This window comes from Blennius ocellaris, assembly GCF_963422515.1.
Source record: "Blennius ocellaris genome assembly, chromosome: 10".
NCBI lineage: Eukaryota > Metazoa > Chordata > Actinopteri > Blenniiformes > Blenniidae > Blennius > Blennius ocellaris.
This window is the reverse complement of record NC_137659.1, coordinates 19705834-19721611: the sequence shown is the minus strand read 5'-3', so window position 1 is coordinate 19721611 and position 15778 is coordinate 19705834. Positions and strand designations below refer to the sequence as shown.

At 49.4% G+C, this 15778-nt stretch overlaps 1 protein-coding gene across 1 annotated transcript in view; it reads left to right on the top strand.

The window, feature by feature from the left end:
* The window catches only part of chd7 (chromodomain helicase DNA binding protein 7), a gene marked incomplete at both ends in the record, with an annotated part of 54459 nt that extends 38885 nt beyond the window's left edge, over nucleotides 1-15574 (top strand). Inside the window, 21 exon segments of the mRNA XM_080503717.1 lie at nucleotides 1705-1794; nucleotides 5537-5640; nucleotides 7546-7675; nucleotides 7941-8044; nucleotides 8337-8757; nucleotides 8950-9158; nucleotides 9249-10262; nucleotides 10570-10736; nucleotides 11676-11930; nucleotides 12142-12144; nucleotides 12146-12223; nucleotides 12225-12314; nucleotides 12403-12570; nucleotides 12573-12594; nucleotides 12597-12640; nucleotides 12726-12941; nucleotides 13114-13254; nucleotides 13362-13466; nucleotides 13575-13755; nucleotides 14552-15117; nucleotides 15119-15574. Of these exon segments, the coding sequence (XP_080359843.1) occupies nucleotides 1705-1794; nucleotides 5537-5640; nucleotides 7546-7675; nucleotides 7941-8044; nucleotides 8337-8757; nucleotides 8950-9158; nucleotides 9249-10262; nucleotides 10570-10736; nucleotides 11676-11930; nucleotides 12142-12144; nucleotides 12146-12223; nucleotides 12225-12314; nucleotides 12403-12570; nucleotides 12573-12594; nucleotides 12597-12640; nucleotides 12726-12941; nucleotides 13114-13254; nucleotides 13362-13466; nucleotides 13575-13755; nucleotides 14552-15117; nucleotides 15119-15574 (4564 nt within the window).
* Nucleotides 15575-15778: the final 204 nt, after the last annotated feature.

The window sequence follows — 15778 nt, the reverse complement described above, 5'->3', positions numbered from 1 at the left end:
CACACACACACACACACACACACACACACACACACACACACACACACACACACACACACATGCTCGTCTGTGGTCAGTTCTCTCCTGTCGTCAGGCAGATATGCTTCTTTGCCCTCCACATTCAATTCCAAGATTTTTTTTTTTTTCTTTTTCTTCTTGAGGGGGAAGTTTGTTTGTTTGTGTGTGTATGTGCGTGCGTGCGTGCGAGTGCTTGTCTGGCTATATGCCAGGCCAGGTGCTAGGCAGGCAGACCTGTTGGAAGTGGGTGAAAGACACACACACACACACACACACACACACACACACACACACACACACACACACACACACTTGGGGGTGATTATGTGGTGCCATCTGCTAGGCTGGAGCACAGCGTTGTGTGGCTAATCAGGCCTGGCACATTGATGGATGAGCACACACAGCCTGCCAACAAACACACACACTGCAACTTGTGATGCCATCAACACACACACACACACACACACACACACACACACACACACACACACACACACACACACACACACACACACACACGGCAGAATGAGTTGCAAATGACTATCTTCATACCCTCCCCCCTCTCTTCACTGCCTCTCCAAACTTTCTGTTCCCTCCCATCCAGCACAGCTCCGTCCTTTCAGTTCTTCTCTCTACTCCTCCCACTCGTCTCCTCCTCCCCCCCTCCGCTCCTTCTCGGTCTTCTGCTCCAAAGGCCTTTACTGGCATTAAATCCTGGTGACAAATCTGGTGACAAATGTTTACAGTGAAGCAGATCTCCCAGATAGCAGCGTTTCCAATGTCACAAGATCAAATCTGACTGGTTCTCCCTCTGACTGAAGCGATCCATTTAAACTGGGGAAGGGCGACACACTCGGAGCGAATTCTGACACCGAACATCTGTAATTTGTATCCAGAGAAGATGACCAGCCTCTTGACAGCAGCTGTACAGAGCGCAGAGGCACAGTAATGAATTATAGTTTTTAGCAGCAGTATATCAGCGGGAGAAAACCTGGGGACATTATCCATCGGAGTAATTTAAGATCAAAGATCCCCAACCCTTTTCAGTCTTCAAAGAAATTGCCCCCTTATTTCAGTTTACGGCCCCCCCCACCCCCACCCCCAGTACAATCCCTCCACTGTGAGCAGTATTATCAGGGCTTCCTCTGGGACTGAAACATCTTTAGAGGTTTGATTCCGATGGTGGAAATTCAGACTTTGCTTTTTTTTTTAATAAATTATCTTTGAACCAATTGAATTAATCAGAGGATTAATATTAAAGATTGGAAATTAAATGCTTCTGTGTTTTATTTCATTAGGTCTCCTAAGACTTGTGAAAAGGTTGAACAAGCTATTCCAAGAAGTCCTCTTATGTCCGTGACCCTTCGTAATGGAAGTGATCATTTGAGAACTTTCATTTATATTATGTTTGATCGCCAGTTAACATTTAGTCACTTCTTCTTGGGTATCGTTTTTAGAAATGATCAAGATTATACATCAACCTCAATGTATGTATTAAGTCATGTTGGGTGTCTTTTGCATTACAGGAATATTTTTACCAGTTTATTGTGGCAAAGATGTGGCATTGGGGGTTCTGGTCAGCTATTTGAATAATGGGGAAACGAATGGAAAGATAGCTTGATAGTGTTGGAAACTTGAAGTGAAGTTGCTCAACTTGACCTGACTCTTTCCCTCCTTGTCCTCCAGGGTGCTGCTGAGAGTGAGAATGCTGTATTATCTGCGTCAGGAAGTCATAGGAGACCAGGCCGAGCACATCCTGGACGGAGGTGACTCCAGGTGAGTGGACCCCCCCCCCCCCCCCCCCCCCCCCAGGCTCTCGCTCCTTCTCTCATCTCGGATGAGGCGTCATCACCTCCTGCTCCGGTCCCGGCAGTGTATGGCCCGGGGGCCACGCGCTCTTGGTTATTTCATGCCCCCAAAAAAGGCTTTACTTTTGCCTGAAGTGGGCAGCTTTATTCTTCAGGCTTGTGGATATACCTTTACCGATTTTTATATATAGGATTAGAATCTGAATCTCAGTTTTCAGTCAAAATATGCAAAGAAATCCAAGAACTTAAGCTGTGCTTCCTGCTCTGAGCCGTGCAATTGTGCTTTTTTTGTTCAGAGGTGTGCTCGTATTGAACGAAAGTCCGAAAAAGTCTAGAGAGCTACACTAAGGATTTCAACATTTTTACCAACCAACATAGTGTATTCGTAATGAACCTTTAATGCAGGTTAGTGCAGTTCAGCGTAATTTACCGAAGTAAAATCCAGAAAGGTAAATATTCTCCATTTCAGCATCATTTAGAACATCATCACATTGTGCCACGCCACTTCTCCATTTCGTCCGTGTTTGGCATACTGGAACTGAAAAGTTGACTCTTTCTTGATTCAGCCTCGTCATTGAGAGATGCTGGTGTTGTCCTGAAGCCAGACAAGCTGCTCTCAAGCTTCTCGTATTCACAAGCATTTAATCACACATGGTCATTTGAGGTTGTGATTAAAGATTCAAAGACTACATTTTCAAAGACCCATGATAATTCTATACATTGTGCATAAATGTTTTCTCTTTTTTTGTTTAATCCGCCTTATAAAAATATTCTGGTCGAGGGCAAAATGTTACCAGTGACAATCAGATACTGATCAGAACATGTCGGCACCGATAAACAACAAGGAACTTGAGTTGAACTGTTGGAAGTAAGAACGTATCATAAAAAGAGAAGTACAGGTTGGTTTGTTGGCTCAGTGCTGCTCTTGTTTAATGTTTCTAACTGGTTGGCAGCGTCTCAGAAGTGTAGAAATGTTGAAGCAGGAACTGATAAAATTTGGGTTGTGACATGTATGATTGGTAAACAGGCAGTAACTGACCTAAAAAACACACACACACACACCATGCAGCACAACAATTTTCCTAGAAAACTAAATCCAGCTGGAAAGGCAGTGGAAAGGCTTAATGTATTGAACGCATTATGAAAGTGAGTTGAGAGGCGGATATTTATACGAGCGTGTGATGAATAATTACTAAAGTATATTTTAGTCTGTTCCAGTGGCCTGTTTGGCAGGATTCTCCCTATTCTGACAGACGCAACACGCAGTTCCTTCATCAGGGGAAATGAAGCTTTTCTATCAGTTTGACCCATTTAGAAGGTTTTTTTTTGGTTTTGTTTTTGTTTTTTTGACGAGCTCATTGCCCATTACGATTTGGCGCGAGGTGTCGGAGTGCAGCGGCGTCGGCGTGAAGGTGAGCCGCGCCGTTCACCTTGACGCGCTCCTTCATCTCCCCGCGACGGCTCCTCCGACGCTCCCGCCATCCCTCTCTCTGTCACACCACACTTTTCTTGCCATCTGTCCGTCCCTCCTCTCTCGGCAGTGCACTTTAGTCTCTCATCATCTCCCATCCCCCCCCTTCTCTCATCACCCTGCCACCCAGATGTGAATGCATTTATAATGTGGAGCACGTGCACTCCATGTTGATCTCTTCCACCCGCCCCGGCCCCCCCCCTACCCGATGGCTACCGTGACAGGCTCGTGTGTGTGTGTGTGTGCGTGTGAGCGAGCGCGTGCCAGACGTGAGCATACGGGGTGCCATCGTGCCAACATATGCCAGGGGGATTTAGCATGCCAGTCTTGGCGCGCACGCGTCAGTGTGTGTGTTGCCAAGGCCGGGCATGCTGCTGTTTGCAGAGATAAGGGACTGTTTCCCTGGTTCCGTCTCTCCTCCTGTCACCCTCTGTCTTTCTGCTTCCATTGTGTATTGTACCCTTTTCTCTCCATAACTAGCTGGAAACACCATTTTCTTTCCATAATGGAAGGCTTTTATTTATTTATTTGTCGTTTTGGTGCCGCAGTGTGGAGGAGCATCCAGTAATTCCACATTGAAACTATTTGCAGTTTGTTTGCCCGTGTGAAAAAAGCAGATATCTGGTTTTAGTGGCACTTGTAATTTAAAAAGTGGATTACAGCCACGCCAGCAAGCCAAGAATGCCCGCAATATTTAGTTTTCAAGTTCCAACCTACCCTCTAATATCTCAAATGGATTGCAAGTTAACTTGCATGCCTGCAAAAGTCCTTTAAAAGCCAACCTGTTAGAAATAAAACTGCAGAATAATGCAAATATTTAGCGTCACATCTTTTTATACAGACGCAAAGCAAAATTTTTACTGTTCAGATTAATTGCAGGTCAATGGCCTTTCCATCTTGTTTTTCTTGGTCAAAAACTTGATTTTGAAGGTGAATTACTACGGCCTCTTAAAATGTACACTATAGATGAAAACATTTTAAAAATGCAGACCTACAAAAACAAAATGCAAGTTGTGTGTGGAAGCTACATTGGAAACTAAACAGTTTAACATTAATCAATGGCGGCATAAACTTTGAAATGCTTTATTTCCAGAAAAGACTGAATAAACAGTTTGTCGACTGACTTTAGGCCGTGATGAGAGTGAAATGCCACGAGAACAAGTCTGTTTAACCCATCATCTAAATGCTTTAAAGTCGACAAATTTAATGGTGTGATTAGAATGTTTCGAGACTTTAATGTGTAATTGTTTGAATAAACGTGTACAAATAAAATGTTATATATAAATAATTTCCTAAATGTTTCTAAATTTAAAGCTGTATTTTTGTCAAAGATTGGCTTCACATTGGCCCCACATTTTTTGGGGGGAGGAAAAGATAAATTCAAAGAGGCAAAACATAACAGCAACTTTCTTAACGACTATTTGATCATTGTTTCTAGGCTTAGTTACACAACATGGTCACTTAATGAGGTTCTTGTCGCCTGTGAATTCCTCTCGTTGGTATTAATTAAAGATGCAGGTATACAACAAGCAAACATGTGCATCCATGATTTGTAACCGCTGCTTTCACTGTGACATGGAATCATGTGCCGTGTTGGTGAGCGTCTTACCAAACGTGATCTCCCTTTGTTTCTTCCTTCACCCTGCGTCGGACACACACAAAAAAAATCCATGCCATTTATGGAAATTATTTGTGTGCAGTGACACTCCACTGCACACTTTAGGTCCTTTTGACCTTTGACATTCAGTCTCTCAAATCACAGTGATTTCCAGGTTGACCTTTCCATGGCAACCAAACAGATGCCAACAAGCAGCACTTCCTGTTCAGAGCATTGTTTGTTTTTCCTGAATATGCTGCTTCTCGCCGCTCAGTTGGGGGGTTGGGGGGAGGGGGGGGACGTTTAGATTTATTTGTGTCATGCAGACACTTTGTGGATATCAAAGATGCAGCTGTGCAGCTCAAGTGAACAAGAACATAACTAGGATACAACAGAGAGCCGAAGCTGTCTGCAAGGACATTAATACTTCAATATTTTGATCTTTATCTCAGGTTGGCAGCTGACGGCTTTTAAAATTTGATTCCAGCCCAAATGGCTCATAATCAGATTTCCACTTCTCGTTTTCCTCCCGTTTGGTTCCCCATTGAAATACAAGACGGATGCTCATCTGGACTAAATGGAACACGCGGACAGTTTAGTCTGACTATCGGTGACGTGAGTCTTGTTCTGCCTCCGCCACAGTGTGCTGGATGTCTGGATTCCCCAGCCGTTCCACGCCGAGGTCCCAGCTGACTGGTGGGACAGCGAGGCCGACAAATCCCTGCTCGTCGGCGTCTTCAAACACGGTAACGGGACACCCACCGCCGTCCTCGCACGTTCTCCGTACACGCAGATCCACGGCGGTGACACATCGCACACCCGCTGATCACATGAGGGGCGCCGACACACACATTCACAGACGCGCACGCACGCACGCAGACACACAAGTGACTCCCAAGCCAGTGAAGCATCGTGGCGCACACACAAACACATCACACCCTCTTCTGCTGCCACCAGTTGATTGGTGTTGCCATGGCGATGGCAGTACGCAGCCAGCAGGCTCTAAGGGCTGTCAGGAGTGTGATTGATAGCTGGCTTCACCACTGGCTATGAGCCTGTGTGTGTGCGCGCGCGTGCACGTGTGTCTACACACTCGGAGTTACAGGTGTGAATGTTGTGAAGGAAGCCATCGAATGGCAAAATCTTCAGCCTGTTAACTACAGAGCTGGTTAAACGTCATGTGCAAATGTGTTATTATCACATTGACCCACATTTAGGTGTACACTGGGTGTAATAATGTTTCTCCGGGGGGGTGATGTGTGTGGGGGTGTGGAGACCCTCATTCATATTAATTTAGCATAATTGTCATAATTTTTCCATCATTGCCACCTTCTATGATTCAATTAGGACACACACACACACACACACACACACACACACACACACACACACACACACACACACACACACACACACACACACACACACACACACACACACACACACACACACGAATAAAAAGGGCTCACCCATAGTTAATCATAATCCTCATTCACCAGGGAGGCCCCTTCAGGGGCACGAACACGCACACAAAATAACACACACACACACAGAAGAGTGATGGCCTATAAAGGCCCTGATGATTAACGTTTGGCTGCAGGCGTGTGCGTGTGCGTGCGTGTGTGTGTGTGTGTGTGTGTGTGCAACAATGAGTCGTCAAATTGTATCCTTACTGAAATGTGATTGAGAGGAAGAAGGAAAAAGAGGAATAAATGAAAATAAGAGGTGCAGTGGTTCTTTTACTGGTGCCCTCTTTTTTTTTTTTTTTTTTTTTTAGTTTCCTTCCATCCATGTCCTTCTCTCTGCCTCTCCTTATCTTTTACCTTCTTTTTTTTAATCTTGCACACTCGCCTTTCACCCCCATTCCTTCCCCTTTTCCCCTCATGTCTCCTTCACAACGTGTCTCAGTAGGATCTGCACATTCTAATCTGTTCTGCCTGAGCGCTCCTAACGGACAAACACACACACACACACACACACACACACACACACACACACACACACACACACACACACACACACACGCTTACTTTCACAGACGCACACTTTTTCCTCTTCATCCTCGCTCTCTCTCTTTCTCTCTCTCTCTTCCCCCAACTCTCTCTCTCTCGCTCTCTCTCTCTCTCTCTGTCTCTCTCCCCCCTGCGCTCTCCTTCTCTGACACAAATGAGCACCTGCAGGCTCACTTGGATAAGCACACACACGTACATGCACTCGCAGAACGGAGGCAAGCGTTCTAACACAAAACCCCATGCACACGCACACACACACACACACACGCACGCACAGGCTGTCTGTCTTGTCAGCAGCTGGCTCCTGGGGTCTGCCCTTCTGCTGCTGTTTTTGTCTATTCCTTCAATTAATATGGATGTTGTGTGTGCGCGCTTGCGTGTGTGTCTGACTGACTCTGGGTGTGTCGGGACCGTGCAGCATCCCGTCTGTCTAGTAGTGAGTAACTTTTTTCCCCCCCCCCCCCCCCCCTTCTTCACTCATCTTTCCAGGAGTTTGTTTTCAGCAGTGTGTGTGTGTTGGCCAATATCTTTTAAGTCTTTCAGAGGGAAGTTTTAAGATTGAAGTGGAATTTCTAGCCTCCCTCACCTGCAGGGGTCAACCCCGTCAGTCTTACTCATGTCGTTCTCTTTCCCCTTCAGGCTACGAGAAGTACAACTCCATGCGAGCCGACCCCGCCCTGTGTTTCTTGGAGAGAGTCGGCATGCCAGACGCCAAAGCTATCGCCGCTGAGCAGAGGGGCTCCGACATGATGGCAGATGGTGTTGAGGGGTAAGAGAGCAAGCAGGCTTTGCTGACCAGAATGCAGCTCTTTACTCTCAAGTCCTTGTAGTTTTTGTCTGTGTCAAGTCCCTGTCTCGGGTGTTGATTAGTCACAACGCAATGCTTTTTCCATTTTGTCCTCTTTAGTAGTAGTTTAGTTTCGACTTAGGATCTCGAGCTCCGTGGGCCTTTTGTCCCTGACATAGAAAATATTTCAATTAAAGCCAGTGAAGGAACATTTTTTTTAAATGCATTTCTTTGCTTGGCTCTCCAGTGAGGATGAGGATCCAGAGTACAAGCCGCTGCGAATGCCTTTCAAAGATGACATGGATGACTTCACCAACTCTCCCCTGGATGAGAAAGACGACACAGTGGAAGGTGAATCTGAAGGTAAACTTAAATTGCTCCCAACACTGAGGGTGAAAGATGCACTCAAAGCAGAATTTTTCCAAATGTGTGAACTCCACTGAAGTTAAGATAAGAGGCTTCACATGTGAGAGTCTCAGGCAACAAAATACAGATATGTGTGAACATCCCATGATTCATGACGATTGATGCAAAGGGAAGAGAACTGATAAAAATGACAAAACGTAAAATCAGGAAACAGTACAGAGCCTCAGTGCAAATAAAGGAAGTGGTGATCACGCCTCTTTTCTTGACTGTCCTGTAGCCAAATCGGGTGAAAATGGTCAGCCCGTGCCTGCTGTGGGCGGATCTTCAGGCTCCAGCGAGCGACTCTATTGGCCAGCCGCCTCGGCTCTGACAGCTCGTCTGCGTCGCCTCATCACGGCCTATCAACGCTCAAACCGAAGAGAGCAGCTTCGCCAGGAGGCGATGAACCGACCCGATGGCCGGCGGCGGCGACGCAGGGAGTTCTTGCCTTCCATCGCCATGGTTACTGAAACGGGAGGAGGAACGACTTTCATACAAGATGGAGCGGGGGTGTTCATGACAGACGGAAGCCCGTATTTGGCTAAAGGAAGTGCCTATTTTGCCAAAGGTGGACAGTTCATGCCAGAGGCGTCTCCAGTGATGACTGCCAGCTCCCTGATGACTGATGGAGCCATGTACTACAAAGAAAGAAGACAAAGGTAGTGATACTTTTAATACCGCATTAGGTACTCAGTCACTGATGTGCAAAAGCAATAAAAATACAGATCCTCCATCCAGTCAATATCCCAGAAACATCCTGGAAATGTAGTAAGAAATGAAATTTCAAATTAGTTTTCCCTCTCTCTCTCTCTCTCTCTCTCTCTCTCTCTCTCTCTCTCTCTTTTTCTCAGATGGACCCGGCGCGAAGAGGCCGATTTCTATCGCGTTGTTTCTACTTTTGGAGTCGTCTTTGATACGCAGCATCAGAAATTCGATTGGTCACAGTTCAGGGCTTTTGCTCGACTGGACAAGAAAACGGACGAGAGCCTGGAGAAATATTACTACTCGTTCATCGCCATGTGTAAACGAGTGTGCAGAATGCAGGTCAAGACTGAAACAGGTATGAAAGGGGAAAAAAAAGGTATTTATCGTGCAGTAGTTTAGTTCCATAGTCATTCATTGTTGTGTTTTTGCCTCGTTGTCTTAGCAGAACTCCCTGACCCGACCCTGATCATCGACCCGATCACGGAGGAGCGTGCCTCTCGCACTCTGTACCGCATCGAGCTGCTCCGCCGTATCAGAGAGCAGGTCCTCCCTCATCCGCTGCTCTCGGAGCGCCTCAAGCTGTGCCAGCCCTCCCAGGACCTCCCGGAGTGGTGGGAGTGTGGTCGGCATGACCGGGACCTCCTCCTGGGGGCCTCCAAGCACGGCGTGAGCCGCACGGACTATCACATCCTAAACGACACCACCCTGGCCTTCTTGGAGTCCCACCAGCGCTACGCGGGCCGGGGCAACTCCGGCGTCTCCGCCGGAGTCCCAGCAGAGGCGAGCAAGCCTGGGATGGAAGCCGCGGAAAGCTCCTCGGCTCCTCTCCTCACCCCCGCAGAGCTGGCGAGCGCCGCGGCCGCTGCCAAAATCGCCGTTCACGCCACGAAGGAGGAGGTGGGAGAAGTTCAGGATGTAAAAATGGAGGAAGGCAAAGAGGAGCTGGAGGTGAAAAAGGAGTCTGAGGGAGGGGACGCTAATGACACTCCTGACCCCAAAACTGAAACTCCAGATGAGCAGACAGAAAAGGAAGCAGAGGTTGTAGAAGTGAAAACGGAGGCCGCCGCTTCACCGAGGGAGGAGCTGGAGAAAGAGGAGGCGGCCCAGCCCGAAGTCCAAAATGAGGAGCCAGAGGCGCAGAAGGAGGAACAAAGTGCAGATGAAGACAAGACTTTGAAGACGGAAAGTGATCAAGACAAAGATTTGACAGAAGAGAAGACCAACGTGGACTCTGCCGGCGACCACAAGGAGACGAGCGCAGAGCTCCCGGGACCTCCGGACTCTCCTTCTAAAGCACAGGGCGACAACAAGCCTGCAGAGGAGCAAGATGGAGAGGAGAGGGAGAACCCGGACTCTCCGAAATCTCCAAAGTCTGCAGAGACGGTGAAGAGCCCGGAGGAGGAAGAGGAGGAGAGGCTGGATGAAGACGACAAGTCTGAGAAATCCTCGCAGGCCGAAGGTAAGCAGTCTATTAACTGGGGTCTTTGCTTGGAAGAATTTGAAGTCACCGATATTTCCAATTTGCGACGGGCCAAGTATCTCACGGCTTATTTAACTTGCCCTGCTTGCTGGCCGCCTCCTCCTTGCTGACCCCACTCTCAGTCACAGACCTATTTCTGGTGTTTCCCCTCCTGACTCGTCACTGCTTTAATGAGCCTCCGTTCCAGGGGCGAGAGAGTAAAATGAGTTGAGATCCCTCGACGACTGTTTGGGAGCTTTTTTTAATTAAGAGGTGCAGCCTGACGTTCCCTCCTCCTTTTGCACAGCGAGCGCCGCGTCGGAGCAGAAGAACTTCGACGAGGAGAGCATCGCGTCTCTGAGCACGTCGGCCCGAGACGAAACCAGAGACGGATTCTGCCCCGACGATCTGCCGGAAACCTCGGCGCTGCAGGCCTTACAGGACCGCACCTTCGCCTTCTCCTTCTGGCCAAAAGTGAGTTGGATGCTGGTGGTGGGGTAAAGAGAGGAGCGGCACTACAACTGCACCATGTCCCCACACTCTGCCTCTGCTGGGCCACATGTCAGTACATAAAGACAAGAGAATTATGCAGCCAGCATTACATTTTTAAAACTGTAGTCAAACCTATATAGATTTTCCATTTTAACTCATAACTTGTTAAATAATTTTGTTCCAAACTGTCTGCAGTTATTTTTCCTTTTGCAGTAAACATTTTAACAATCTAAGCTCCGTCGGGCTGTGATAAGCATTTACACTGTCTTGTTAAATTTAATAGGCCACATAAATAATCAAATCCAGCCCAATAGTAAATTCTTATCGGGGGGGAAAAAAGCTTTCGGACTTTGAACCGCGTTTAATATCAAACATGTGTCCAAGTGTTAACTGGACAGTAGCCGACTCAGCAGAAATAATGTAAAACAGTTTGAGTTTTGTGTTGGAAGTGGGAGCAACAGCGTGTCCGGAGCTAGAAGAATTGGACCTCTGGCTGATCCTGCAAGCCACTGCTGGGGAGGGAGAATTATTAGAGAGAGAGAAGACGGCCTGGAAATTTCAGCAGAAAAGGCCCGGAGACAGAGGGCTTCTGTTGATCTGCGGGGAGATTGTTTGGCGTGTTACGACACCATGAGAGACATTTTGTTTTCCTTGCTAACGTCACGGCCTGTGTGCCGGAGGGAGGAGGAAGAAATGAAGCCTGTCCCTGGTGGTTTGAACCCGGCTCCGACGTTAATGCTGATGAATCACAGGCTGAAACTGAATCCGCTTCAATGTTAAAATGATTCTGCAATAAATTTACATTTAGTTCTGTACAATGGCAAATGAAAAGGCCTGGATTTCCACAGTGAGCTGTGTGGTTTATTGAAGCGGGACTGAGGCAGAACTGCTCCAATAACTAATCTCCGTCTCCTTCCGCAGGACCGAGTGATGATCAACAGGATGGATAACATCTGTGAGGCTGTCCTGAAGGGCAAGTGGCCTGTCAACAGACGCCATATCTTTGACTTCCCGAGCAACTTGTTGCCGGGGCACGGCTCCACGGCAACCGCAGCCGCCATCGCCACAGCGACGGAGAGCCCGCTGCAGAGGCGGAGCCTGGCCGAGCTGACGATGGCCGGCATCCACACGGCGTACAGTGGCAGCGAAGATAAAACACTATCGCCACAGGTCCACGTGAGTGTTTGTGCTCATCGACACACGTTCAGAGAGTCGATAAGACTTCACAGTAGATGCGAGTTAGGCCCGCTGTCAGTTTAACGACCGTAGCAAATAAAACCTCCTTTTCTCCACTAGTCTATAGACACATGCCCTCGACTCTGGATGAGACAATTGTTTCAGGAGGTCTTTAAAGGATTGCCACCGTAACTTGACCTGTATGTTACAGGATGGATGCTCTGAGCCTGACGGTGCCTCGACAGAGGAGGAGGAGGAGGAGGAAGATTGAGATTGAGGCGGAACGGGCAGCCCAAGAGGCGGAACCTGATGGAGATGGTGGCTCAGCTCAGAGAAAGCCATGCCGCTGCAGAGTCCCAGAATCAGGCCATAGACCTGACCAAGGTGCTCCCGTTGGCTCAGCACATCCTAAACAAAGCTTTTCAAATGCCCGTCGTCAAGTTTATTCACTGAAGTCTTCTTCGCTCATCAGGGCATGCATCATCACCACAAGGCCTCGCCGTCATTGGCTGGCTTCCCCAGCGCTCTGGTGACAAACCCTTCTCTCAAGGCCCAGATGGAGCTGCTGCAGCAAGCTCCGCCCTCTGCACACCGAGCCAATGGCTCGCTGGAGGCTGACCTGCCCCTCATGAAAAGGAGTCTCGGCGTGGCCGCAGGAAAAATGTGGAGGCCTGGAGCTGCTGTTCATGAGCAACAAGAGAGCAGGAGGGGTGTGTAGCGGAACAGTCACGCGTTTTCTCCACCGCAGATGTCCATGGGTCAAATGAATGTGACCGTTCTCCCCGTGTGTTTTAGGACGATGCTGACGGGGCAAAGGGCTCGGGTGTGGAGGGGGTGCAGGAGGCTCCCCGTGCCCACAGACCTGTCGCCGTCCCCGAACAAAGTCCCAGTGCCAGATCTCTTGCCTCTGGCAGTCTGGAGGAAGAGGAGCCAGCGGTTTCCAACAAAGAGCTGGGAGAGTGGCTGAGGCAGCACCCGACCTACACCATGGACATGGCTGGATTCACACCAGTAATTCCTACTTAGTAGTTCCCCTTCATCTTCACCTTTATTTCATTACTGTTGTACACGTTCAGAGCTTAAGACAGATTATCTCCTCATGGAAATTTCCCATTAATAATTCCTGCTCTCCCCCCCGGAGCCACAAGTTCTCACACCTACCTTTGTTTTGGTTTTTTTACAGAAGAGCGAGGACGTGATGCTCTCTCAGTTCTCGAAGCCTAAACAGAAGCGCCATCGCTGTCGGAACCCCAACAAGATCGACATCAACACCCTGACCGGGGATGAGAGGGTGCCCGTGGTCAACAGACGAAATGGACGAAAGGTGGCCACTCACAACTGCAGACATCCAAAATGTCTAATGTCACAGTCTGGATTGTTTTGTTTCTACCCGAATCCAAAATAAAAAATACATGCCGTTTTGTTTTGAAGATGGGCGGAGCCATGGCTCCACCAATGAAGGAGCTTCCCAGGTGGTTACTGGAGAACCCGGAGTTTTCCATCGCTCCGGACTGGACAGACATCGTCAAACAGTCGGTCAGTAGACCATCAGATAACGGCCGTCAACACTTTATCAAAACCATCAGCTTTGACGTTCTGTTGCGAACTTTCTGCATAATTAACCAAAGTCCTTCGTTCATGCAGGGATTCCTCCCAGAAGCCATGTTTGACCGCCTCCTGACCGGCCCGGTTGTCAGGGAGGAGGGCACCCGTCGTCGAGGGCGTCGGCCCAAGTCTGAGATCGCCAAGGCTGCTGCCGCCGCACAGGCAGCAGCAGCAGCTCAGGCTGCACAGGCATCACTGGCCTCTGCTGCTTCTTCTGCAGGTGAGCTCCTCCTGCTCCTCCTCCTGCTCCGGGCGTTTCTCTAGCAGCCAATCACCTTCACATCAACGGGCAGTTTAGAATCACTAGTTGACCTCACAGTATATTGAAATTGGCTTTTTTATAATATTTTTGTTTTGTTCTATATATATATATATTTTTTTTTTTTTTCTTTTCAACTTGTTTCATCTCATTTTAATCGTTAAAGCACATGTTTTTGGACTGTGGAAAGAAACGGGAGTACTCAGATTTAACCCACATGAGAGAACATGCAAACTCCACATCGGGTCCAAAATGGAGAAAGTGTCACTGTGAGGCGAGAACATATGCAGCCAAGCATCCAGCTCATCACAGGCGGAGCAACCAGAACCTGGACAGATAAACCAGTTTGAGCTGGAGACAAGAGCACTTCAATTCATGAAGGATTGTTTTGAATTTGACCTGGATGATGAGCATGTCAATACTGTGGGATCACAACATTTTATTAGGAGTTCTCTCAAGGTCTGCTGGTGTATTTACCAAATTCAGAACGTCCCGACTCCAATTTTTTAAAGGACTTTTATTAAAGCCTGAGTTGGATGTGCTTCCATTGTGGTTGATGTATCAGTCACTAGTAGCTTCTATCAGTCTGCAGGAGCAAAATGTCTTCTGAACGTTCATATTGATGACAGGAACCAACAGCCTGGAGAGATTCAGTGGTGTGGGGGGGGGTTCTAACTTTGATGTTTTTGTGCAGTAAAGGTCAGAGAGCTCAATGTTGACCCTGTGTGTGTGTGCGCGTGTGTGTGTGTCCCTGCAGGAGGCATCAACCCTCTGCTGCTGAACAGCCTGTTTGGTGGGATGGATCTGTCTTCTCTCCAGAGCCTCCAGTCTCTCCAGCTGGCTGCTGGTCTGATGGCCTTCCCTCCTCCCACCGATCCCAAGCAGGCTGCCGCCAGCGCCGCCGCTGCCTCCATGCTGCCCCTCATGCTGCCCGGCATGGGCGGCCTGCCCAACATGGCCGCCGCCCTCCCCAACATGTTCAGCCTCGGCGGGCTCTTCGGCGGCAACCTGGCGACGGCCGCGGCCGTCACCGCCGCTTCCAACTCCGCCGTCTCCACGGCGGCGGGCAACACCAACGGGACGCTGGACGGAGAGGGCGAGGAGACGGAGACGTCCAAGAGGAAGCGGGCGGAGGAGGAGAACGAAGAGGGAGGAGAGGGCGGCGAGGTTGAGGAGGAGGAGCGTGAGGAAGGAGTGAAGAAGGCGAAGAAGAAGAGGATGGAGCGGGAAGGCGAGGGCGGTGCAGAGAAGATGAAGTCGCACAACGACGCCCAAATGTCGGCCGCCGACTCGTCGGCCGAGGCCTCCATCAACGGCGACGCCCGCGGCCCTGCTGGCCGCCGCCGGCATGTCCGCCAACTCTCTGGCTTTCAACCCCTTCCTTCTCTCCACCATGGCCCCCGGCCTCCTCTACCCCTCCATGTTCCTCCCTCCAGGCCTCGGGGCGCTCAGCCTGTCGGGCTTCCCCACCGCCTCCACCCTGGCCGAGCTGCAGAACGCCATGGCCGGAGCGCTGGGGGGCAGCATCATGACCCCCAACCCCCCCAGGAACGAGGAGGCGGACAAGAAGGCGGCGGCGAGGGCCCCGGCAGAGGAGGACGACGAAGAGGAGGATGAGGATGAGGATGGCGGGGGAGAGAGTGACTTGGCGGAGGAGAGGGAGGGAGCGGCGGAGGGCGAGGCGAGGGGCGAGGCTGAGGATTCGGCCGTGGAGGATGGAGGGATGGTGGGAGAGGAGGAGGAGAAAGCGGCGTCTCCTCAGAAGGACACAAGTGACTGAAATAAAACACAAAACTGACTGGCCTTGGACATTTCCTCACCTCTGACCTCCTCCCCCCCCCCCCCCCCCCCCCCCCCCCCCCCCCCCCCCCTCCCCCCCCCTCACTGCCACGTTTACACGCCTCCACCAGAAATATCCAAACTATTATGAATCCTGTTTTTGTTTTTTGTTGTTTTTTTTTTTCTTCTTCCTTTTGCGTTGATG